This window comes from Carica papaya, chromosome 8 (assembly GCF_054855325.1).
Source record: "Carica papaya isolate Zhongbai chromosome 8, ASM5485532v1, whole genome shotgun sequence".
NCBI lineage: Eukaryota > Viridiplantae > Streptophyta > Magnoliopsida > Brassicales > Caricaceae > Carica > Carica papaya.
Genome location: NC_142316.1, coordinates 11,248,701 through 11,274,208, shown reverse-complemented (window position 1 = coordinate 11,274,208; position 25,508 = coordinate 11,248,701). Strand labels below are relative to the sequence as shown.

Genomic DNA, 25,508 nt, shown 5'->3' with positions numbered 1-25,508 from the left:
TATATGATGATAGTAGATCATAAAGTTAATCATGCACGAGAAAAAGTAAATGATATAGCTCTAAGAGTACTTCAATGAACAAGGTTCTCAAGAAAATAAAGAAGAACAAAAAACCAAAGACGAGAAAATGAAAGAAGATTCTGAACATAACCTCAATAGACTATTTTGTCCAATATGCACGGAAGTATGAGTACATTTGAAGGAACATCATGTTTGCTAACTGAGAGTTAGCTTAAATTATGCTTTTTTAACTACAAATTTTCCTCTTAAATTGTGCATTCTCAATGTCCATATAAAAAGTTAAAATGTTTATTGATGATATAATCAACAACTAATGTCAACTAAATAGTCTTACAATTGCATTTCTAACATCATGAATTATAATTAGTCAATACTAATTGTAGATAAAGAACATGAACGGTAAGGAATAAGATAAGAGACCAAAAAGAAATTCATTAAAATTCTAAACAAGAAACATATAGCTTTTTTTTTTTTTTTTTTAAATAAATATTTTAAGTAACTTATTATTTTAATATTTATTTTAAACATTGTTTCTGACTAAATAAAAAAATTAAAAAAAACAATATTTTTGTCAATAAAAATAGAAATTATAAGGGACGGTTTAACCTTTTCTAAAACTAATTTTCTGAAAAATATAAATTAATATTTGATATAATTATTAAAAAATATTTTTAATTTTTAGTACTATATTTAATTAATTATATTTTAAAGTTAACAAAAATATTAAAATGAAAGACATATAACCATAAAAAATTAATTATTATAATTATGCAAATAATATTTTTCTAAATTTTTTTTAATAATTTCGATTATTTTTATTTAATTATTTATTTTATTTAACATAATTAAAATCAGTATTATCGATTTTAAAGTATATATTACTATAATAAGTTGATATTAAATTATTAATGTTAAATTAATATTATAATTTTATTTTAAAACACTGACTATGAAATTGGTGGGCTATTTTGCCCAATATGCATGGAAGTCTGGACGAATTCCAGAGAAAATCATGTCTGGTAACTGCAAATTGGCTTCAATTACACTTCTCCGGCTAAAATTTCTTTTGCGTTTAGTTTTTAAAATGGACATTTGTTGCAACTACAATTTCTTACGCACTGTAGTTTTTTAATGCTCTCCTGACTACGGTTTGCTACAATTTCAGTGTATTTCCATTGACTGTGTGATTGTTTCTTCAAATCCTGTCACAGATTATCTAAGAATTTTTAAGAAAAACTTATGTTCTTATTCTGATGACAGATAACATCGTTAATCTAGGAAACACACACCATCATTTGTGTATAGTTTAGAATACTATAAGTTGGAAATGAATGATAGTAAATTCAACAAATGTTTAGAAAATGGACTTATACATAGAAGTTGGAAAATATTTTCATTTATACATAGAAGTTGCAAAAATGATAAGAGGCCGGATCCAGCCTGTTGCATGCCCAAGCTTAAGTTCATAGGCAGTCAGCCCACTCTTTCTGCCGGTCGCCGTCCATGGACACACTAGTCAATGGCGAACATCTTTCCAAGCGTTGCAGAGACGAGATACGTGTATGCTCGTAAGTTTTTTTTTTTTAATTTTTTAGTTTTTTATTTTTCTTTAATCCTTCCTGTCCTCTAAACATTTCTTCAAATTACTCTGCAAAAAAGGCATACATGTAATATCCAGTTTAATAAGTATATAAGATAAACTTTACCAATTAGCAGTACGTATTGTGTCTACCCAAGGCTATTTGTCGGCATATGTGTATAATCCAGTGTGTGTATATGCTGTACGTGTAATTCTTGTAACTCTTTTGTACGGAATATTGTCTGCGTTGAACTTCCCGCTCCTTCTGGTTAGAGCAAGAAGGTTTTCGTCTTTTCCTTTCCCCTTCCATCTCTCTCAATTGTTTTTGTTTCGAAAGCAATTTGCCCCCTTATGTAATGTCTGAATGATTATTGTTTCTGTGCGCTGAATTCTCTTATCACTTGTGTAAATTATATGTAGGTTTGTTTATTTTTGGAGAAAATTGGTGCAAAATTGATGAGCTTAAGTTAGGGTTTCTTACCATGTAACTTACAATTTATAAAGTCTGCTAAATTTTTTTATGTTCTCATTTCTGTTTGAAGTACTTGATACGCCTTCGTTATTTACGCATGGAGGTTCAATTTCATCATGTTGTATTTGTTCTATTTCTTCATGTTTGTGGAGGAAAGCCTTTCTGTTCCAACAGGAGTTTGAAATGGAAGTAGATGGAGCCGGGCTGCGATTTCTTAATGTTCCGATGTTTTTAGTGCTTCCGGTTTTCCAATTTTGGAAAATAAAAAATGATAGTCTTGATGAAAATAATTATCATTTCTTGGTTTCTATAAATTGGAATGTCTTGTGGTCAGAAATATTTTATGGCCATATCAATGATTCTACAATTTTGCTGCGAGAACTTGTCATCAACTATGGGATTCCTGTTTCACGAATTTGCCTCTTAATGGTGTAACTGTTGTTGCTATTGTCTACTTATTGGGAAGGGAAAAGATTGTGGGACTTCACTGGTGCCATAAACCAGGGAAGTGACAACTTAATAATGAACTTCATTTTACTTCAAATATTATATATGTTGTATTAATAATTACATATATCAATTAAGTATGCTAGGATAACGAGTACGTGCTGACACGATATCTCTTTCATTTTTGAGTGTACTCATTAATGAACCCATGAATTTTGTTTGTCTTTTCAATTTTTTCTTCCACTAATAGCAAAAGATGAAAATGATATTCGATTATACCCGTCATATAGAATTACCTCTCAAAGGTGCAGTGAATTTCCAAAGCACTATCCTATTGCAAAAATTATTATGATCATAGTTTTTGTGGCTGAGAGAATAATAATGCCTAACCTCTGTTGCTTTGACTTTTAACTTAATTATGTTAATGAATAATGTGATTGGGATTTGTTCATTTTGCTTTGTAGATTTTCTGTTTATTTCTATTGATCACTCCATGTGAAACTTGCACCTCTATTATTGTCAAAGAACACATCCACTCTCTTTAGCGTCCTGTTCGTATCCTAATGGCGGATCATCACATTAACCACATGCGGCCAGTTGGAGATGATGAAGCTCAGCGGTATGCCAATGAACAAGATTCTCAAGAAGACGAAGAAGAACAACAAACTGAAGAAGAGGAAATGGAAGAAGACGAGGAGACGGAAGAAGTAGAATTGCAAAATGAAGAGTACATTCAAGTGGTGGAATCTCCCTGGATTTCACAAGATGTTGTTGAGATTTCTTTGGAGAACGGAGAGGGAGAGAAGCAGAGAAGAGATGAAGGAGGTGGAGATGTCTACTCGTCCAGCGGTTCTCAAGGAAGCGAGTGGAGTCGCAGTGAAATCGATGGGCTGTTTTGCCCAATATGCATGGAAACCTGGACAAATTCGGGGGAACATCATGTCTGGTAACTGAGAATTGGATTAAATTACACATTTCTGGCTACAATTTCATTTATGTTTGGTTTTTAATGGACATTTGTTGCGGCTACAATTTCGTACACTGCAGTTGTCTTCCGTGTGGGCATATATATGGATTTTCTTGTATTAAGAAATGGTTGCAACAACGCAGAACATCTAGAAAGGTATTCTTTATTAATTTCATGAATAATCATCTTTATTAATTCTACAATTTCGTACACTCAGGCTTACGTATGTTTTACCCCTCCTTTTCAGTGTCCCCAGTGCAACAGAAAATGTACACTGAAGGATATCCGGAAACTTTTTGCATCACGAGTTACGGCAGTTGATGAAGAATCACAAAAGGTTATAATAGAAATTATTGCTAGATATTTTAGAGGAAATATGGAGTCAATTTTAATGATTATTTTTAATTATATGCAGAGAATTCGGTTTCTTGAGGCCAAATGTGCTTCTCTTGAGAAGGAGGTAGGAAAAATTGTTGGAAAAATGCATATAAGATGTTCACGTAATTACAATTTCACTTTATATAGTTTGGTCTAATTCAAATTCAAACACTTTTTTTAAATGATAATTCAGTACTTGGTAGTGGTTTTTATTTTTCATTGGCTAAATGCAATAATAAGTGCCAAAGTTTTCAAGTTTTATTCAATTGAATGCTTTATCTTTTATTTTAGAAATTAAGTGCCTTAATGTTTTATGTTGTATCCAATTAGGTGGGCACACTAATAATTTAACTAAAAGTGTTAAACTTGATTTCACATTGCATAAATGTAGTTTTGATATACGACACGACAAAAGTTTCCATGCTAGCATTTTAAAAGAAGTTAAAAGGAAATTTTTTAGTTATCTAAATAAAAAAGCCGCAAAAATTATTAATAAGATAATGCATTCAAATACTAGATGTTTAAGATTAATTGGCTTACCTAGTAGCAAGGTACTACCAATTTAAAATTAATTAAAGTAATTGCAAAATAACGGAGAAAATATGAAAAAATATTTCTTCTTGTTTTATTCCAATGGATTTGTATATATATATATGTATATATATACATGGAGGAGGGATCTATATATGATAACATAAATCACCCTATTAATGCTAATATATCTAGGAAATCAACTAATGATTACATGAGAATATTCCATAATATACTCTGTAATATTGTAACATTTTTTCTCAAGGTGAAGTATAAATATTAATCATGCTTAGTTTGTTATGAAGATATTCAACCCGGGTTCTATTTAAAATTTTTATGAATATATCATTTAATTGTTCCTCTATCTTCACATAACCGGTAGAGATCAAGTTTTCTTGAATCTTTTCACGGATGAAGTGATAATCAATCTTGATATGTTTGGTTTTTTCATGGTACACCGGATTTGAGGTAATATGAAGGGCAAAGTGATTATCATACAAGAGTTTTGCAGGTAATATGAGATTCTAACTCAACAGTCTGCCCTGTATTCTCCATGATACCAGGTTCCCACAAATAAAAACACAATATCCTGTAGAGGACCTTTTAACAATTTTAGATCCATCCGAATTAATATCTGCAAAGCATTCAATGTGAGTGTGCCAGTGATTACTAAATAATATGCTAAGTACTGGAGTATCTTTTAAGTAGTACAAAATCTGTTCCAAAAGCCTCCCAATGTTGAACTGTAGGTGCATGCATTAACTGGCTAACAACACTGATAGGATATACAATATTTGGACGAGTCACTGTGAGGTGATTCAGGCTCCTAACTAATCGTTTGTACCTTTCTGGATCATCAAGGGGGTCACCATCATCTTTAGTAAGATGAACATTTGGTAATATTAGTGTGTTGCATGGCTTAGCACCCAATTTTTTTGTTTTTGCAAGTAGATCAAGTACATACTTTCTCTAAAATAAGAAAATCATTTTTTTTTCTTTTTATTACTTCTACTTTCAAAAAGTATTTTAACCGACTCAAGTTTTTAGTGTGAAACTTGGTATATAAGAATGACTTAAAAGAGGATATTCTTGCACAATCATCTTCTGTAATGACAATATCATCAACATTGACAATAAAAAGTATTAGATCAGCTGTTGACTGTCTATAAAAGATCGAGTGGTCACACTAGATCTTTTTCGGCCCAAATTCTAAAGGTACTTCACTAAATTTGCCAAATCACGCATCGGAACTCTACTTCAAACTATGTAAAGATTTTTTCAAATGATAGACTTTTCCGTAGTCCATTTCAGCAACAAACTCAGATGGTTGCTGCAGATACACTTCTTCTAAAAGGTCGCTATGAAGGAGTGTATTATTGATATTCAACTGGTGTAAGAGCCAATTTTGAAATACCGCAATAGAGATGAATAAGCGGACATATGTAAGTTTAGCTATCGGAGAGAAGGTATCAGAATAATCCACCCTCATAAGTCTAAGTATAAGCTTTTACTACAAGTTTGGCTTTAAATCTTGTCATATAACCATCTGGGTTTACTTTGACTGAGAACATCCATTTGTACTCCATGACTCTTTTTCCTTTAGATAAATTCACCAAATCGCAAGTATGATTTTCATCGATAGCATTTATCTTCTTAAACATTACATTATACTAATCAGGATGATTCAAAGCTTCCTTAACTATCTTAGGTATGAAAATTGTATCTATAGAAGTAATGAAAGAGTTAGACAAGAGAGACAAATGATCATATGAAATAAAATTAACAATGGAATAAGTTAGATTAGGAATGGTGCCTGATGTTTACCTTTGCGAAAACCAATGGGAAGATTAAGATTCAGTGGGGTAGAATCAGATGACGAGGGAGATGGTGCAAGAAATGTATCATTAATCTGTTGTCTTCTGTAATTAATATCAACAATTGATGGTGGTACTTGGGTAGAAGGCACACCAACATTATCATCAGCTTACTCAAGTAGAGATAGGGATACATCATCTGGAGAAATATTATTATCTGTTTGCTCAGTAGAGACAATTGGTGTGAACCTATAGATGACTCACTTATCGTCCGACCCCTGATTTGTAGAATTGGATAATGAGGAGAAGAACGGTGTATTCTCTAAAAAGATCACATAAGTTGATACCAAATATTTGTTGAGATTTAGAGTAGCACAGGTTTTGTTTCTGAAGGCAAGAATATTCTAAAAAGACACACTTCAAAATACTTGGGTTTAATTTTGTCACATTAGGTTGCACATCTCGAACAGAACATGTGTTAACAAATATTTTAAATTGCACTGGAAACAAAGATTTGTTTGGAAAAAGAAAACTGTAAGGAACATCTTCATTGAGTACTGTAGATAATAAACAATTAATCAAGAAATAAGCTGTGGAAATGATATTAGTCTAGAATTGTTTAGAGATTTGCGTTTGGAACAAGAGGACTTGAGCTGTCTCAAATAAGTATTTGTTCTTTCTCTCAGCGACTCCACGTTGAGAGGGTGTATTAACACACGAGGATTGGTGAAGAATCTCGTGTTGAGTCTTATAGTTTGAAATGAATCTGAAATATATTTCTTAACATTATCACTTCTCAATACATATACAAAAACATTGAATTAGATCTTGACTTCAGTACAAAAAATATAAAAGTGAGAAAATACTTCATAATGATTCTTTATAAAATATATTCGAGTCATTCGAGAAAAATCATGTATAAAAATAACAAAATACTTAAACCCTATTTTGGATAGAACAGGACAAAGACTCTAACTATCAGAATGAACTAACTTAAAAGCAGACTCAGCTCGTCTATTAACTTTTGGACCTGACGGACTACAGTGATGTTTCGCAAATCGACATGACTCACAATTCAGTGAAGGTACATCATGAAACTGAGAACATAGATTCTTCAACATAAGAAGAGAAGGATGTCCCAGTTGACAATATGTTTCAAATGAAGAAACAATAGTAGAGCAAACAACCGATCGGGGTACACAGATATCAAGAATGTAGAGACCATATAATGCATATCTTTTACCAATAATTTGCTTCATCATAAGATCTTGAAGAATATAGTGATCAGAAAAGAATTTAATACAACAATTTAGATCTTTAGTAAGGTTATTCGCAGAAATCAGATTGAATGCAAGTTTAGGTAGACTTATATATATGACAGGGTAATAAATGAAGTTAGTTTTGTGGTTCCGAAACCCACAATGTTATAAGTCAACCCGTCAGCAATTGTTACAGAAAAAGGTGCTTTGTGTGGTCGAAAATTAAAAAGATATTTGGATTACCTGTCATGTGATCTGTGGTACCAGAATCAATCACCTATCTATTTGATGAGGAGATAAGACATTTTTTCTCTGATTGAGAAAGAGTCGTAAATTTATTCAAAAATTCCTAATGCTGAGTGAATGTAACATACTCATTAGTTGAAATTATAACCATTATCTCAGAAGATGGGGAAGCAGTAGTAGCAACAATATTAGAGGTCTATGTTTTTCGATTGCGATTTTGCAATTTCTTACAGTATCGCTTTATATGTTCTTGTTTACGGTAGTAGTAACAAACAATATTATCACTGATTTTAACATAAGAATTAAACTTTAGATAAAAAGAAAATCACTGGAAACGACTAGAAACACCTAAAGTAGACACAACCGAAGCAAATGAAAAACCAAATAATGAGAATTACTACTATCAGAAATAAACAACCACTCGCAGGGAAACACCACTGCACAAACAGAACACCGCGCGTAACCAGTGGACAACACGCACCTCCACGCGTTGAAACAGACGCTGTCACCAGACCACCATGTGCCGCCGCTGGAAACTGCCATGCACTGCTAATTATTCACCGAAAACACCACAAAACCGCGTGCCCTCTCAGATCTGGCATGGATTTGGTGAGGAATGCCGGAAAACGCCTTCGTGCAAAATGGACCACTGCAGGTCTTCTTATTCTCTGGCACGTGTACTCTCTCTTCCGCTGTTTGGTTTCAAAAAATAGATGCCGCGTGAGTCTCCATCTCTGGATCTGGTTGCACCGAAACTTGATCACCTTCCAGGCCGCCCACGGTTCAACTTGTCCAATCTGCACACACTGGCCGTCTACCTCCGCGACGACGTGCAGGGAATGGACAGATCTGGTCGTTGTGCCCCATCTTCAGCCTTCTGGTTTCCTGGACCGCTGTACGTCTTTCTGGTTTCAGGTGGTGTCGGGGATGAAAGGAAAAACACCAGATCTGTTTTCCTCTTTCCCCTTGATCTGAGTCTCTCTATAACCTGGTTCCCTCAAACATTTGCTCTAACACCATGTACAATAGCAGAGAAAATAGGGAAAAAGTATTCTTGTTATTTTATTCCAATGGGTTTGGATATATATACACGGAGGAGGGATCTATATATTCTAATGTAAATCACCTTATTAATGCTAATATATATAGGAAATCAATTAACAATTACATGAGAATATTCTGTAATATATTTTATAATATTGAAACAGAAACTTGATCTTAATACACTAGAAGATTTTTTTTATTTTTTATTTTTAGCATTTTTATTTTAGTAATAAAATGAAAAGTAGTTTATTTTTTAAGATGTTAACTTGGAAAATATTTTGCACATGGTACATAAAGATGCTAACATGGAAATTTTCTAGTTGAAGTGTTGCTATGGATGCTTAACTGAATACAACCTAAAATAAGGACACTTATTTTGGATATAATCTAAACAATAGGCACTTCCTTGATCAAAACAATTGAGGAAAGGTGGAAGTGGTCTTGCTTGGAGAAGGGCAGGAGTCAGCCTCTTTAGTCAGGATTCTGGGACGCAAGGTTGCAAGTCTCCCTTTGATGTATCTGGGTTTGGCCCTTGGTAATAGGTTTAAGGATCTCTCCATTTGAGACCTTGTTGTGACTATGTCTTAGACCATATTGACAGAGTGGAAGAGGGGTTTACTTTCCAAAAGGGGTTGGCTGACACTTATGAAGGGTACACTACCAAAATTTTCAGTTTACTATCTTTTGCTATTATCTAGCCCTGCTAGTTTTCTGAAAAGCTTGAAAGATTTTAATGTCTATTCAGATTTAGTGTCTATTCCTTTTGGGTGACTTTGTTCAGAGGAATATATTTTGCTTCTTGGCTCAGCATAAGTTTAAGCTTCCTTATTGCGGGAGGACTATATCGGTTTGAGACCTTAACAAAGTGCTTCTTGTTAAGTGGTTTTGGAGATTATTGTGTAGGATGATAAAAAAAATATGCCAAGAATATTTTGGGATGTCTAATTCCTTTATTGAGTGAGTCTTTTGAAGAAGATCAATTTGGGGAGGGAAGAGTGTTATGGTTTCATTAAATGGAGAGGAGGGTTGGATTAAAGAGTGATGCTTTGAATGGATGACGGGAGTGAAGGAGGTCTCAAAAGTAGCACTTTTTCATGCTATACTCTTTGCCTTGCTGTAAGAGGTCATGATGGTAGAGTCTTTTCTTTGCATTAGCCACTGGGTTCTGGGAGTGGACTTTGTCAGAATCCTCAATGATTGGAAGGTGAATGAATATGTCAGTTTTCTTCGGTTTCTCTCATATTATGATTAAACTGCATGAGGCTTTGGATGAGCTAATTTGGAAATTGAGACTGAAAGGTGAATTTTCTTTGAAGTCCTTTTCCTCCCATTTAACAAACATTGCTATGGGCAAAGAAATTTTTCCTAGAAGCAGATATGGAAGATATATGCCTCCTCTGAAGTAATTTTTTTTTATTGGGAAGCAGTGAAGTGTAGTACTCTTACTGTAGGCAACCTGATTAAGAAGAGGAAAATACTGAAATGTGTTATCTTGTAAGAGCGTTGTTGAATCACCTAATCATCTTCCTTTGGTGCCTATATTTCTTTTTCTCAAATAAAGGCAATTGCCTATAGCTTTTTTGGTGTATGCCGGGTGATGGCTGGTCCAGTTGTGGATGAAATTTGGGTTTGAATAGACATCCAAGCTGATGAACTTATTTTCTATCACCTTGATTACGTACGAGCATTTGGAAGTAAAGGAATATAAGGGCTTTGGGGGATATAGAGACAATTTTGATAGGTTTAAAGATTTGTAGCTCCAAATCATTTGTTTTCTTATTAAGACCATCCTTTGAATTCTGTTGAGGATCTAAGAGGCTTTATTGATGTTTTGGTAGTTTTTAAAGTTGTTTCTTTTTTGGGTTGCGCTCTCTTGATGCTATGTTAATATAATTCTTCTTTTTCTTCTGAAAAAAATTGGTCAAAATAAACTAGAGGCACTAAATTGGGCAAAATTTGAAAGCTATGGCAACTATTAGTGGATTTCACATTTTTCATTCTAAACATATTTTTTAGGCTCTTATTTTGTAACCTTTTTTTTTTCCTCTTCCCCTAATTTTGGTTTATTTAACTTCAAACTTCTATTTGAAGTCTAAACACATGATGCACAAAAAGAATTGCTCAAAATAAGATATGAGGCACTCAATTGAACAAAGCTTGAAACTTATGGCACTTATCAGTGCATTAAATATTTTTTTATTTTACATAAGATTATTAGTTTTTTAGGCTCTTATTTTGTAACATTTTGGTTTTCTTCTCCAAATGTTGATTTTTTAACTTTGAATTTCTCTGTCGTTTAGAAATCTAAGCACAGATGTCCTCTAAAAACTAGTAGGTAAAATGACAAAACCTAAAATTCATATATTGGAGTGTCACAAGATAAACCGTAGAATTCAAAATTGAATAAGTTCAAACTACAACTGTTTAGAGATCATCTAAAACATGTTATTTGCAAAGTGCATGAATATCTCTCTTTTTGCCTCCCGCTGTAATTCTGTGAGCAGTTGCTGTTGTGTAAGAAGCTAGGATATGCTAGTTGTTGCATATCTTGCCAGGAAATTAATGGCTTTCTATCGTATTCAGAATGCTGATTTGTGCAAGAAGGAAGCTGAATCGAGAAAGAGCACAATGGAGCTGCAATTGAGAGTCAATCAGCTTTTAGATGTATGCGATGTAAATTAAGTTTCTATTCTGTACACGTTTCTAAAGCTATTGCTAGTTTTAAGCACTGAATAGTGTTGAATTGTGAATCCTGCTTTATTAATATTTTGTGAGTATCTTGTGTCATTTCTTTAGCTTGACACTTTCGTTACAAACAGTTTCTACAAGGTTTCTTCAGTGCTAATGTTTTATAACAGTACGTGCATGGTCTGAGTTCTCTACTCCAGCATGTACTTTCTTGGCGTCTTTATAACCAGTTCTGTGTGTCTTCTTGTACCTGTTTTAGTCAAATATTCTTCGATTCTGTCTATTGTTTGTTTTTTTAACCATTTTTTCCTCGGACAAATAAAAAAAATTATGTTGTAAAGTTGATTGAATAATTAGCAGAGATAACCTTGTACTACTGAGTTTGAGATCTTTATTTGGTGTTCATAATGTTTATGTGAATGAAATTACCAGCAGTGATATTTGAAGTAACTTTTTCTTTATGTTTGTGTTGTTTGTCTGCTTATATTTTTCTCCATGGTGCATGCATGTTTTGATCATGTCCACTGAACGGAGTAATTGGCGAGCTGGAATATTGGGTTTGATTATTTTTTTGTATTTCTAAATTCTGTTGATGGCGTTACTTGTAAACTATTTGGAAGGTTTATTCTGATAGAAAATAAGTACTTATTAGATATCTTTATGAAAGCCTTTTGCTTATCATGTTTGACTTTGACATTTGGCTCTGTAGAGGGCAACTCAGTTGGAAGGTTCATCAGAAGAATGGCAGTGCAGACCATCGGGATTGGTTAGAGCCTCTTGGCACAGTTCTGGACAATCTGCATCTGGTAATTTTCTCTTTTTCAGTGTGTGATTCATTGCTTCATAAAAAATATGAATCTTTATTTGAACCTTTCTCTAATGAAGTTAATGGTTTGGTCATTGGAGGTCATTATCAATAGGTTCTTTCTATGTGCTTGATGTTTTCAGATGTGTCTCTCCCTGTAAATATGAAAATAATTTTTGTGCCATGCAATGCAATAATATCATGTGTGTCTTGTAGGAAATAAATCCCATGCAATATTTAGTACAGAAGGACCTTCTTGTAACTTCATATCTCAGGTATATCACATTTTCCTCACTCTTTGCTCTTTAGCTTCACCTTTATGGTCAGCCCCTCCTTGTATCTTGCTTTATCTGTTTAATCTTTATGACTGTTTCACCTGTCATTGTTTCTGCTTGAGCACGGATGGTTTTGATAGGTATTAAGGAAACAGTCTCTAAACTCCATTCCTCTGCTCTGCTTTACGTGGGCGGTGCATGTGTGATTTGTGTGCGTGAAATGTATAAACCTGGCAGAACCAACAAATAAGAGGATATAAATTATTATTTTTTATTTTTTTAATTGACACAGAAAACTGGTCCATTTGGTTTGAACTTCCAAACCTGAAAATTCTGTTAAAACCAGGTCAAACTGATTCTTAAATGTTCCGGTCTTTGATCCAGATCAAGGTCATTTTTGGTTTTGGTTGGATCCAGTTTTGGACCGTATAAGCTCTCACGAATTATTATTGTTATTATTTTTTTCACTTTTTCATCTCCTACAGCTATCCTTCTTTAGTTAGGAGACATATATACCCACTTTGTGTTTTTCCCCAGTCAAAACCCAAAAAAAAGCCAAAAATTATTCTTCTCCCTTCCACTACCTTTCGAACACCTTTCCATTTTGGCTTTTTTTTCCCCTTTTCCACAGCTTTTTCTATTCCTTCAAACACCCACAATCATCAGTTGGTTCCGTCGCTATTATTACCATCACTGAGTGATTCCTGTGTCAGGTTCGACCTCCGTAAGGGCTAAGACCTCTCTAAATCATAACAAAGGAACAAGCAATCTCTTTCCCCTTCTCAAATTGCCAATTTTTGCTACATGTAAGTTTCTAGAAATTTCCTTTTTCCTGCTCTTCACGGATCACATACACCTCTATCACCATATTTGTGGAAAGGAAGAAATTTCTATATTCAAAGGGATGAAGATAGACAATATATATACTTTGCAATTAATTACTTTTCTTTTAGAGGAAAGTTTAACCAATAATTTACAGTAAAATAGGAAACAAAATAAAATCTAGTAATGTCGAATCTAGCTATTAACAACAAAAGAATAACTAATAATAGCTGGATTGTTGATCCAATCAAGAATTAAAGGCTGAGAATATTTCCATAATCAAGAATTAGATTCTGAGAATATTTCCACACTGCCCCTCAAATTCGGTTGAAATGTTATTCATTCCAAGCTTGGAATTTAGGTCTACAAGGTTTTCCTGAGTCAAGACTTTGGTTAGGATGTCTGCAGCACGTGACTTTGTTGGCGTGTCGAGCATTTGGGTAATATTGCCTTCTACTTTTTCTTTGATGAAGTGAAGATCAAGCTCAACATCTTTGCTTATGTCATGGTGAACTGGATTCTTAGCAATACTTAGAATAGATTGATTATCACAAAAAAGCTTCATAGGGTCTTTTAAGTTAGTTCCTGGTTCCTTAACTAACCTTCTAATCAAAATACCTTCACAAATTGGCCAATGCGACATTCAGCTTCTGCACTACTTCTAGAGATAATAAATTGTTTCTTTCTTCTCCATATGACCAAGTTTTTCCTTGTAAATAACCAGATATTGATCTTTGGTCTGTGATAGATCCTGCCTAATCTCACCACTGTAAATTTCTATCTTTCGTCTAGGACCTTTCTTGAAGAATAAACCATTGCCAGTGTCAATTTCAAGTATTTCAGAATCCTATAAACAGCTTCCATATGCTTTTTTCTTTTGAGATAAAGCTTTCATATGCTCGTGTTGCTGATTATTCATGAACTGTCATTCAACATTGACAGAAAATTCAATATCTGGACGCGTGTGTGAGAGAGGTGGGTGATTTGTCTACTAATCTTTAGTACCAACCTTTATGAACTGGAGCACCTTTTCTAGACATCCCCAACTCTTGGTGGCTTCCATAAATGTGTTAGCTGGCTTACATCGCAATATCTCACACTTAATAAGTAAATCTATGATATATTTTCTTCGAGACATAGAGATGCCTTCTCTTGATCTTTTCACTTCCATTCCTAGGAAGTATATAAAATTTCCTGGGTCTTTAATCTTAGAATTCCTTGGTCAGAGTTTTGTTTAAATTAATCAATTCTTTTGTGAATTTGTTATTGACAATTATATCATAACATACATTATTGGAATAGATAATTTACCATGGTTTAATTTCTTTACAAACAGTGTATGGTCGGCTTGACATTGGGAATATCTATGTTGTTCTACTACTATTGTGAATGTTTCGAACCAAACTCTTGGGGATTGCTTAAGACCATATTGTTGCCATTTTAACTTGTAAACCTGATGTCTTATATCTGGAGTTTCAAATTCAGGGAGGATCATCATATACACTTTTTTAGTTATGTCTTCTGGCTAGGATAGAGGCCTATCCATGTTTGCAGTTAATGGCGAGAGAGCACGAATAACTTGAACGAAAACTGTGAAAGAGAAACTTTTTTGAAGATTTTGTTATTTTTAACTTAACTTGACTAGAAGATAGAATGTGGTGATTATTAAGGTGTAAGGAGTAAGTTTTCACAATTGAACCATGGCAGGTTTAATAGATTGAATCCAAAGTATTGGGTTGTATGTGTGTTTTTTTTTTTGTTTTTCTTTGTGTTTTCCCTAATATTAGACAGTTAGGTTTTACTTCCAAACATCAGAAACTTCAAAGGCCTGATATTTTTGTAGGAAGAATTGCGGGTGGATGGTGCACGGTTATTTGATGTGGATGCTTCCGGCCAAATTATATTGTTGACTCGAAAACTCTCTAGAGATGGTGGAACATATGTAATTACAAAAGTAAGGTTTCTGGGCCTCCATTTGAAGTAGGCCTTCAGATTTTTTTTTTTTGTTTCTTTCCACTTGAGAACTGTGCTTAATTGAATACTTTAAAAATTGTGGATTTGCAGATGAGCTTGATTTCTCCACATGAAACTCAAGACATTTTACTGCTCCCTGGTACTAGGCCAATCAAGGACCTGCACATTTCTCCTTCTAGCAGTGGCCTTGCGCTATTTGCTTCAATGGGGAAGAAATTATCTGTTATCAGGTGGTACTATTCCTTGTTTAAGGACCTTTATTTTAAGACAATTGCAACCCCTCACCTCCCCCAAGTGAATAATTATAGTAACTTAGTTGTTCAATTTGTTTCAGCATGGAAAGCAACAACATTGTCCTTTCCTATCATCTGCCGGTAAAATGCTTCCTTCCGTTGCTGTTTAGTGGTTGAGATTTTGATATCGATTGATAATCTTGGCTTAACTGCAAATGCTTCCCTTCATTTTGTCCTAATCTCCAGAAAGTCCGAATTTAAGCAAAAACTCTCCTATTTCTGGGGATCTGCATCCCACACCAGTTGCTTACCCTGCAAATGATCTGATGACTTGGCTGAGTGTTTAACAAGCTACTGGCTGGGAATTTTTTAAATAAAAATTATTTAAATATTTTAATTTATTATAGTAATAATAGTATATAAGGGTATTTTACTATTTCAAAAAAATATGTTAGGATGGCACATCATATATTAATGTTAATACTAACAGATATTGTAGAGAGGGAAATGTAGATTTTGAGTGAAGTAGGGAATTTCAGTCAAATTCGTGAAGGGTCAGAGATTCTTAAGATTGAGAGAAAACTCATGTTGGTTTTTGCACTTTATGCATAGGAAACATGCTTATATTGTTTTAAGTATTTGACAGAAATGTCTTTGTCTTAAGGTACAACGGAATGAATGGATGCTAATGTGAGACATTAAAGTAATTTATTATCTGCCTGAGTCTCCATTGATGGTTCTTTTCAGAAAAGTTCTGTTAAAAAGAAAAACTTGTTTTTAACTGCTGCAGCTAAAAGCTTTGCTGTTTCCAAAAGTAACTGCAAAAGCAACTGAAAAATCGCAACTAACCATATTCTAAATCAAATGTTATTATGGAATTGGATCTTATTATGGATTTGTTGTGAAAGAGCTTAAGAGTTCATTAAGAGAGAATCCTTCGAGAGAAGCCTTCAATCTTAACAAGGGCTACTTAGAAAAAGATTCCTTGGGTATCTAAATTTGGAACAGGTTCACACTTCATTGAAGTTAAATTCTACCTTTAATTAACCAATTCCTAGATCTAATAATAAAAATAGCATTTGCAAGAGATCCTAAAAGAACCAAGGAAAATGTCTATTAAGGACTAAACCTTCTTCCTCTTGCTGCTATCTGTAAATTTTATTAACATTAACATGTTGGAGCGTAACATCACATGGCCTTACGACTTTGCTTTTTCACAAAGGAAGATAGAATTGTGCAATGTTGCATAGTCTTTCTCAGGATATGACTATTTCCTTAACGTGATATTTTTGGTTTTGAAAACCTATGGAGACTGCTGTTACTGCTGTCTCCGATGTACTATTAGAAATCTTGACAATCTTCGTCTTGTTATTGTAGGCACATGCGTAGGGATTCTTGATTTCATATATGTTTATAAAAGCACATGGTAGTTGAAAATTCAAACAATGTGTAGAAAATGATTGCAAGTCTAAGAAACACACCATCATATGTGTATAGTTTAGAATACTACAAGTTGGAAATGAATGATAGTAAATTCAAACAATGTTTAAAAAATGAAGGACTTATACATATAAGTCGGAACATATTTTCATTTAGGGAACTGAGTCTAAAGCTCTCTTATTAGTTATTTTTATACCAGTATGGCTTTGTTCTACAGTTAACAGAGACATATTTCACGGCCAAGAATGTCTCACTTGGCTGCTACATCCCGGCATGTATATTGTTTAGAACTCAATTAAATTTTTTTTTTTTAGAACCTTGTAGAAGAGACCCGGTAAATAACTAATGCTTCAGTCTTCTCTTTGAGTAGTAAATCATTATTTCAACCTTCCCTTCCTTTGAGGAAGTTCTAATTATGTTCTTGCAAATGTCAGATCTGGTTGGTATATATATATATATTGAATATTCTGGTTGTTTTATATTTATTTTGTTGTTACCTTGTAAATGTTGTACTTGCAGGTTCCTGCTTGGTCGTGTTCATGGGATCTCAACAATTCTCATCATATATATGCTGGACTACAGGTCTGAGCGTCAAGTGCTTTTACTTCATTTTTGCAACCGTATTGTGTGTTGTGAACTGCCTTTATTTTTGCCGCATCTTCTTGCAGAATGGATCATTATGGGTGTTTGACATGCGCCAAACTACGGGAGCCATGGAATCCCTTAATGGGCTATCAAGCAACCCAATACATACAGTACACCCTCTTTTGCAAAATTCAGCCCTCTCCGCTGGCTCTAGAGTTGTATTGTCTGCTTCTTCCCTTGGCCTGTGTCAGTGGAACTTCGGTGGTGCTAATGAAAGGTGAGTTTTTATCACTTTTATTTAAGCTTAACATGGTATAGTAGGTTGCCCGCATTCTTTCCACTTGCAATTTTATTAAACCTTGCTGCATTAAGTGTGAGACAACTCTGAAGTGCCCACTTGGAGGAATTCCATCAAACCTTTCTTCTTGTTACTTTTGGCTGACTGGGGGATCTAGGTGAAGTTTTAAGTATCTTGGAGTCACCTAGTAGTATTGCTACGGTCCTATCATTAGAAGAAACGTATCTCTAACATGTTTTTCTTAATTTCCTTTCTATGAAGGGCATTTTTGGTTCCTGAAACAAAGAATCAAGGAGTGTGTACATCCTTTGCATATTGTCGTAGCAGTGATGACATTGTTGCTTCATACCGCCCACGAGTGGAATTTCCTAATGAGATAACTTTTTCGCAACCTTCTCTTACTCCTTCACCTGTTATGCGGAATTGGGTACAGGGTTCTCATATTCACATCCGGAGAGATTCTAGTGGTAGCTGTTATCAGAAGTTGGGTTCAGCTTGTAGTAATGTAGATAGCATTAGGTTGCCAAGAACTATAATTATTGATAGAGGAAATGAGAAGCAATTGTTTGGATCTTGGGATGAGTCTGCATGTGAACTTATGTTGCGAGATTTGCCTTCTTTTAGCGTCGTCCAGCGCTTTAAAGCAATAAACTATCCCATTCATGATGTGAGGTATACGCATGTACTCCATAAAGGATTGCTCGGTTTACTAAGTGAGAATACTTTGCAACTCTTCAGTTCTCCAGTCTCATGAAAAGGTTAACTACAAGCTTATAGTTGTTCGTGTAACATGTATTGTAAGTATTTTGTGCTCAGTGGAAATATTCTTTGGTTCCATATAATTTTTACCAATTCTATTATTAGATACCAGATAAACTATTGAGGTGATTTTAGTTTTAGACAAAAGAAAAGTACTTATGAAAATTCGCTGTGTTACTCTCAGAAATCGCTAGTTAGTTTTGTTAGACAACATTTTCTTTTGGGAACATTAGATTAATATAATTATTGCAAGGAAGCAATCTAATTTTCATCACTTGTAAATTTTCTGCAGGTTATCTAATTAATAAATGTAAATAGAATCTGATTGTTTAAATTAATTAAAAATATTAATTAAACATATTTATATATACGTATTAAATAGTGAAACAAATAGAAGAGTCAACATTAAATCATTATATATATAATTATTAATTGGAAAAAACAAAAAATTTTAATCAAATTTTTGGTCGGTATTGAGAGATCAATTTTTCGATTTTTTACCGAGTTAATTAAAAAATCCAATAAATAGAATCATTCTATTCAACTGGTTTGGTTAATTTGATTTTTAGATCTCAATTCAATTGCTTATTTGTCTCTGCCAGTAAAACTTGGATTGGAAACATGCAGAAAATATTAGAGAATCCAACAAACTATGGCAATTTCCTTTTCTTGTAAGTTTACATGGCTCCACTTCTGGCATGAAAACTATATAGAAAGAAGTATAAACAAAAAACGAATGCAACTATAAATAAATTCAAAAGAGCACGTAACATTTCTCTCTGGACGTGACATATCACGAGAAGGAACAATCTCCAATATAATTATATTATATTTTTTAATGTCATTTTCTGGCCAGGTTTCTTGTTTTTTTGGTTCATTTATTTTTATAATGTTAGGTATAATTTGCTCCTATGTGACAATATCGAAGAGTCATTTTTTTATTGTTTTATTTGATTTTCTTTTTAGATTTGCTGTAATCTACTATTTTGCCCCAACAAACAGATATGTATTAGATGGTTGCATTTTTAATTAATTGATGGGAAATGAGAAAAGATATTATGCAAAATTAATAATAATAATAAGAAACGCCAAAAATAAAGATGGGATTAGATTAATTTAGAGCCAATGCTTAATTAGCATATTTAATCTGTGTTTTTGTCTGTAAACATTATTTAATGTTCAGAGCTCAAGAGCTCCCCAACCAACGACCCCATTTGTTTCGTTTAAATTAATGATTAGGGTTTCTTTTTTGTTCTGTTTTCTAGTCTATTCTCTATACGATCATATTCAAAAAGCTTTTTTGATTTTGGCAGATAACCCAAAGGAAAAAAAAAAAAAAAGGACATTAGACATATCTTTGTGTTATGTTGTGTTGCTTTCCATTGTTCACATGGTCTTATGTTACCATTTCCTTTCAATTACTTGCCACCCACCACTTCATCATAGTATGTGGGTCTTATTCACTATAATTACCACAAAATAAATAAATGTACCTTTATTTCATTATTCATAAGGATATGTGTGGATATATATATATATATATGCAAGAGAAAGAAGATAAAAGAGGAAAGAAGTTTTCTCTTACTCTGGACTTGAAAATTCTTTGTTTAATGAAATAAAATGAAATGGAAATTTTTTTTTTTTCAATTGTCCATTCTCTTCTACTTCCTCTTTTAAGATTTAAAATAATTTTAAATTGATGTCAAAGTAAAATAAAAACAGAAATTTAATAACCTGTACAATCTTTTTTTTTTTTTAAAAAAAAAATCTCATACGTGGAAGAGAATGTTAAATAAATGATCTGTATCGTTTCCTCTAGTTATCTCATTAGCCACTCTTTGTCTACTATAAACTCATTTCAAGCGTCTCTTTCTCAATAAAAACCTCTTTAAGTTCAATAATCTATTAGTAAACGACTCCCCAAGAGCCAAAACTATATTTAGGGCCTAATTGATTTCTAATCTAATGAAAAATTTAAGATATTGTTACTCTCAAGCTTGAGACCCTCGAACCATACAACACTCCAAAAATTAATTTCATTATTGTTATTTACAGATTGTCTATAACATTCCATACTCACAATCACATTCATATCTCCATCCATGCTAGATTTTGAAATTTTTTTTTGGACATGCGATGTAACACTCCGAGTCCAATAATTAGGCTCGAAATGTTGAATTTTAATGTTTTTCTAAAAATAAAATTGAAGAGTTTTAATTTTTATTTACACTTATTTGTTTTTTGAGAAATATGCATTTTGAACTTTTTTAAAACAATTTTCAGAAGTTAAGATCAAACTATAAATAGGGGAATGTTATGTTTGAAAGAAATATGGAAAAAATATGGCCACTTCGTAAATATAAAAAAAAGGGTCATGTAGGATGGTTGCGTCAGCAGCATGACGAATCAGGACGCGTCACGTGGCAGACATGCTGGCACGGGCTCCACGTAGGCAATCCGCTTGCCAGGGTGATCAAACGGTTTGTGTCCACTCCCACACGCATGAACGACCTAGATCTATTCCCCGAATAGGCTCCGATCGAACTGTTCCTCTCACCCCATATAGACCCGGATGGACGGCCCAGATTAGCTTCCCAAATAGGCCCGATCGAATGGCCATCTGCACGCTACATTTTCAAGAATGAAGGGCTAAGATTAGAAGAAGAGAGGTATTTAAATCTCTCTTCAGACAAACCTTAACCCTAGCTGACACACTTCGCCGGAGAAGAAGAAGAAGGGCAGCTGGAGGAGAAGTCCAGCCACCGGAGGACGTCGGCGCCACCATGCCGGAGACCCAAAACTCACTGGTGAACACGATTTTTCCTCTTGTTCTTCCTATCTTATCACCCTAGATCATTTAAACTAACTCTAATGCAGGAAAAGCCAAGGAAGACCGCGACCCACAAGAAATAGGTGGCGGAGCACGGTTGCGCCGCCGCACTAGAGATTGAAAATCGCCTAGTAAAGCCAAAACTTTTTTGTTTCTCTCTGTAGGACACCTCCTAACCACGATTTAAATAGATTCCCACCAAGAACCAGCCAAACCCGATCTAATCGAGAGGAAGAGTCATCGGAGAAAGAGGACCAAGTGGCGGAGCACAGCGCCGCCGCTGTGCCAGAATCCCAACCTGACTTTTGGTGAGATTTTTTGTCTTTTTTTGCCATTCCTCATGTATTTTCACGTCATTTTAACCTATAATGCAATCTTATCAATAAAACCCAAGAAATTCAAGAGTAAAAAACTATCGAGAAACACAGTGAAAAAGGTGGTGTTCTGACATCGACCTAGGGTAAGAATCCCTCACTTTTTTTCCTTATTATGGTTAAATTAAAGCTAAATTTAATATGAAATGAAAATTTTAAATAATTGGCGACCATTTGATTAATTAAGTACAGGTTGTTGATAGATCTAATAATCGGTCAGTCTATGTTTATTATTAGTTTATGTGTTAGTTATTTCTTCAGTCGTTTTATTGTGCTTATCCATTTCCTGTTCTATTTCCTTCAATTTATTCGATTTAAATCTATGGTTAGCATAATATGGTTTCTTAATCTATGTTTTTCGTTACTATATTGTGTGCACAACACGTTTCAATCAGCATAATGCATATTTCACTCAAGTACTCTGAAATATGAATTTTGTACTCTTGTGTTGCTTGTGATATAGATGTAAGTGTCATTTAAGGTTAAATAGTAAATAAAATAAATAATATACGTGAACTTATAATGTTGAATAAAAGGGCTTACCGAGTGTAATGGAAAATAGTGTGCGGACTTGGTGCATAGGATGAACCATATCGTGAACGTTATCCTCAGTTGTACAGGGTTGGAAAGTCCCATATCGGACGAGGTTGGGAATTGGTTTAATTACGCTTATACCATATAGAGTATGAGGACGATCGTTTGATAACAAAGAAAATGTTCGTGTATACGTTTAATGGGGATCCCTATGGACCCTCAGTGACACTAGTAGAAAACGGTAAATTAATATAGTAGAGATTAATATGGTATGGAATCAAATTTTGGAAAATAGTAAAGGGTCAATGTTATATGTCCTTTAGAATATATATTGTTAGATTGTTATTCTAATTTTTATCTTAATAAATAATATTTGAAAAGTTACAGGTTAGTTGAGAAAATGCTAACGTTTTTAGTGAAATGAATAATGAATGCACTAGCATTCGAACTTTATTAAGAATGGGCTCCGTTGGTTTTTTTATGTTTTCTACAACCCTTTGATTTTTCATATCAGTGGTAAGACATTGATATTCTTATTGAGCTAGTGTAACTCACCTATTTCTTATTAACCATTTAAAATCAGGACGACTAAGATTCGTATCTTGAACAACAAGAGACTAGCTAAGAGATTACCTCTTCCACTTCGTTAGTTTCAAGTAGAGGTTAACTATATTTGTTTTCTTTTATGTTTTTTTCCCGTTTAAGTTTCAAAAGCTTTCTCATAGTTCCTATTAGGCATTTTAAGTAAACGTGCAAGGAATGTAACCTTCAAACTTTAATTACTTATGCTAAATGATAAATTTTACTATTGCTTATTTTATTATTACTTAGTTATGTGCTCAAAATATTTGATAGAGGTTTGGGTTTTTACAATTGGTATCAAAGCCGCGTTCTTCAGAACCATTCATTGCACATAGGGTTAGAGTAAATTTAATGCAACCCTAATCTAAAACCATTGTTATGAAATGTTGGTAAGGAACATGAAGAGAAGAAGACCTCGCTAAATAGAGTAGCCTGGGAGGGATCACTTTAGAAGGATATTGATTAGCTCTTTGAGATGCTTGAGAGACTCATTACTGCCCAACAGACCAAGGAGGAAAGAAGGGAGTTATCTGATCCCCCTCCACCCCTGCCACAGTATGAGCCATTACCACACCGAGAGGATCCAGTACCCCCACAGTATAACCCAGTTCCTCCACAGTACCATATAGTATCGCCACATTATAATCCGATGTCTCTACTGTACAACCCGATGCCATCATAGGGCCACTTAGTTCTTTGCCAACATAATCCAGTTCCCCTTCAATAGGAGCCAACTCTATTTATGATGGACCTAGGCTATATTGTGAGGTATAAGAGACTTAACCAATCTACTTTTGTAGGGGCATCCACTTTTGAAGAAGCTGAATACTAGTTAGCAAAGATAGAGAAGACATTCGCGACCCTTGGAGTAGTTCCTTGACAAAAGGTTGTCATTGCCCCTTATATGCACGTAGGTGAGGCAGGGCGTTGGTGATAACTTAAGCAGGCTACTTTAACACTCAAGTCACCTAGGAATAATTTTTGGCGGCCTTCAATACTGAGTATCTTTCGGAACAGTTCTGACATATGAAAGAAATAGAATTTGCACACCTGGTCTAAGGAGATTTGTCAATATCAGAATATGCTCAAAAATTCCTAGAGTTAGGCCGGTACTCTCATGATAATATGATAGATGAAGGCATGAAGGCAATAAGGTTTGAATAGGGTCTTCATCCTGAGATCAGGCAACAGTTATATGTATTCGAGCTTGGTACTTATTCGGCAGTCTTGGCCAAGACACAGTTAATAGAGAGGAACCTCCACATCTTTCCCTCAACAGTGGGCAATTTCAAGCCCCTCGATTTTGCATTGCAGGCCAACACCTACTGCACTGAACTAGCATAATAAGAGATCAAGACCTGCACCTCAGGTTCCTTCTCAGGCCTCAATAGCAGGATGCGACAAGATTTACCAGCACCGTGGTAAGGATCATGGAGACCGACCTTACTATCGCCTCAGCAACACTTGTCGCATATGCAGGAGTACTCAACACTATGCGAGAGAGTGCCCAAAGAATTAGAATAAGACCAGACCTGCAGTTCAGGGTAGAGTCTACACACTCTCCCAACAGGATGCCAAAGCCAACCTAATTGTGATACAGGGTACGTATACTATCTATAAACACCTTGCACATGTTTTGATTGACATTGGTACTCCACATTCTTTTGTTTCACATATTTTTACTCAAAATTTAACTGTGTTACCTGAATGTCTTATTTTTGTATTGTTGGTGTCTATAACTAGGAACAGAACAATACTAGGAATGTTATATAGAAAGCTTGTATCATAGAGATAGCATGTAGGAAGTTGAGCGTAGATCTAATAGTACTAAATATGAGAGATTTTGATGTAATCTTAGGAACAAACTAATTAGCGACATTTCATACTACTGTTGATTGTTATCATAAGAAGTTTGTATTCAACATCCCTAACGAAGAGTTTTTCACTAATTAATAAAATCTTAGATATTGTTGGCACATAATGGTTGTATTATTATCAACACCTTTACTTAACTATTCTTTTTTCACGTTAGATAAACCTAAGGAAAAAATTTGCATTCAAGATATCTTTGTTATCCAAAACTTCTTGGACATATTCCCTGATGAATTACTAGGAATACAGTAGATCGAGAAATTAAATTCACCATTGATCTTTAGCCTGACACCCAACCCATCTCGATAATTTCATACTAAATGAGTCGTGTCAAAATGGAAAAATTGAGAAAACAGATCAAATAGTTACAGTATAATGGGTTCATCCGACACAACATATCCCCTTGGGAGTATCAGAGTTATGTTCGCAATAAAGAGTGATGAGTCCTTGAGATTGTGTATAAATTATAGAGAACTGAATAAGGTCATAATTAAGAATAAGTGCCCCCTTTTTAGGATTGATGACCTCTTTGATCAGTTATAGAGTGCTAAGATTATCTCCAAGATCAACCTGCGTTCAGGATATCATCAAGTGAAGATCAAGGTAGAAGACATCCCTAATACGACCTTCAGGATCCAATATGAGCATTATGAGTTTTTTATTATGCTATTCGGATTGA

The 25,508-nt window shown here is 34.1% G+C and overlaps 1 protein-coding gene across 7 annotated transcripts; it reads left to right on the top strand.

Moving 5' to 3' along the window:
* The first annotated feature begins 1,256 nt into the window (after positions 1 to 1,256).
* On the top strand, positions 1,257 to 18,720 carry LOC110810736 (Transducin/WD40 repeat-like superfamily protein). 7 transcript variants are annotated; one of them, XM_022037000.2, is made up of 14 exons: positions 1,272 to 1,589; positions 3,117 to 3,465; positions 3,567 to 3,642; positions 3,734 to 3,823; positions 3,902 to 3,946; positions 11,342 to 11,422; positions 12,156 to 12,252; positions 12,468 to 12,526; positions 15,192 to 15,302; positions 15,413 to 15,552; positions 15,657 to 15,696; positions 17,515 to 17,577; positions 17,664 to 17,857; positions 18,140 to 18,720. In XM_022037000.2, the coding sequence occupies exons 1-14, from the start codon at positions 1,541 to 1,543 to the stop codon at positions 18,630 to 18,632; spliced, it is 1,887 nt and encodes a 628-aa protein (XP_021892692.1). In that variant the 5' UTR covers positions 1,272 to 1,540; the 3' UTR covers positions 18,633 to 18,720. The 7 variants fall into 7 exon arrangements, with proteins under 7 accessions (XP_021892698.1, XP_021892692.1, XP_021892696.1 ...); XM_022037004.2 differs by having other exon boundaries at positions 1,279 to 1,589; positions 3,045 to 3,465; XM_022037001.2 differs by having other exon boundaries at positions 1,282 to 1,589; positions 2,984 to 3,465.
* The last annotated feature ends 6,788 nt before the right edge of the window (positions 18,721 to 25,508 follow it).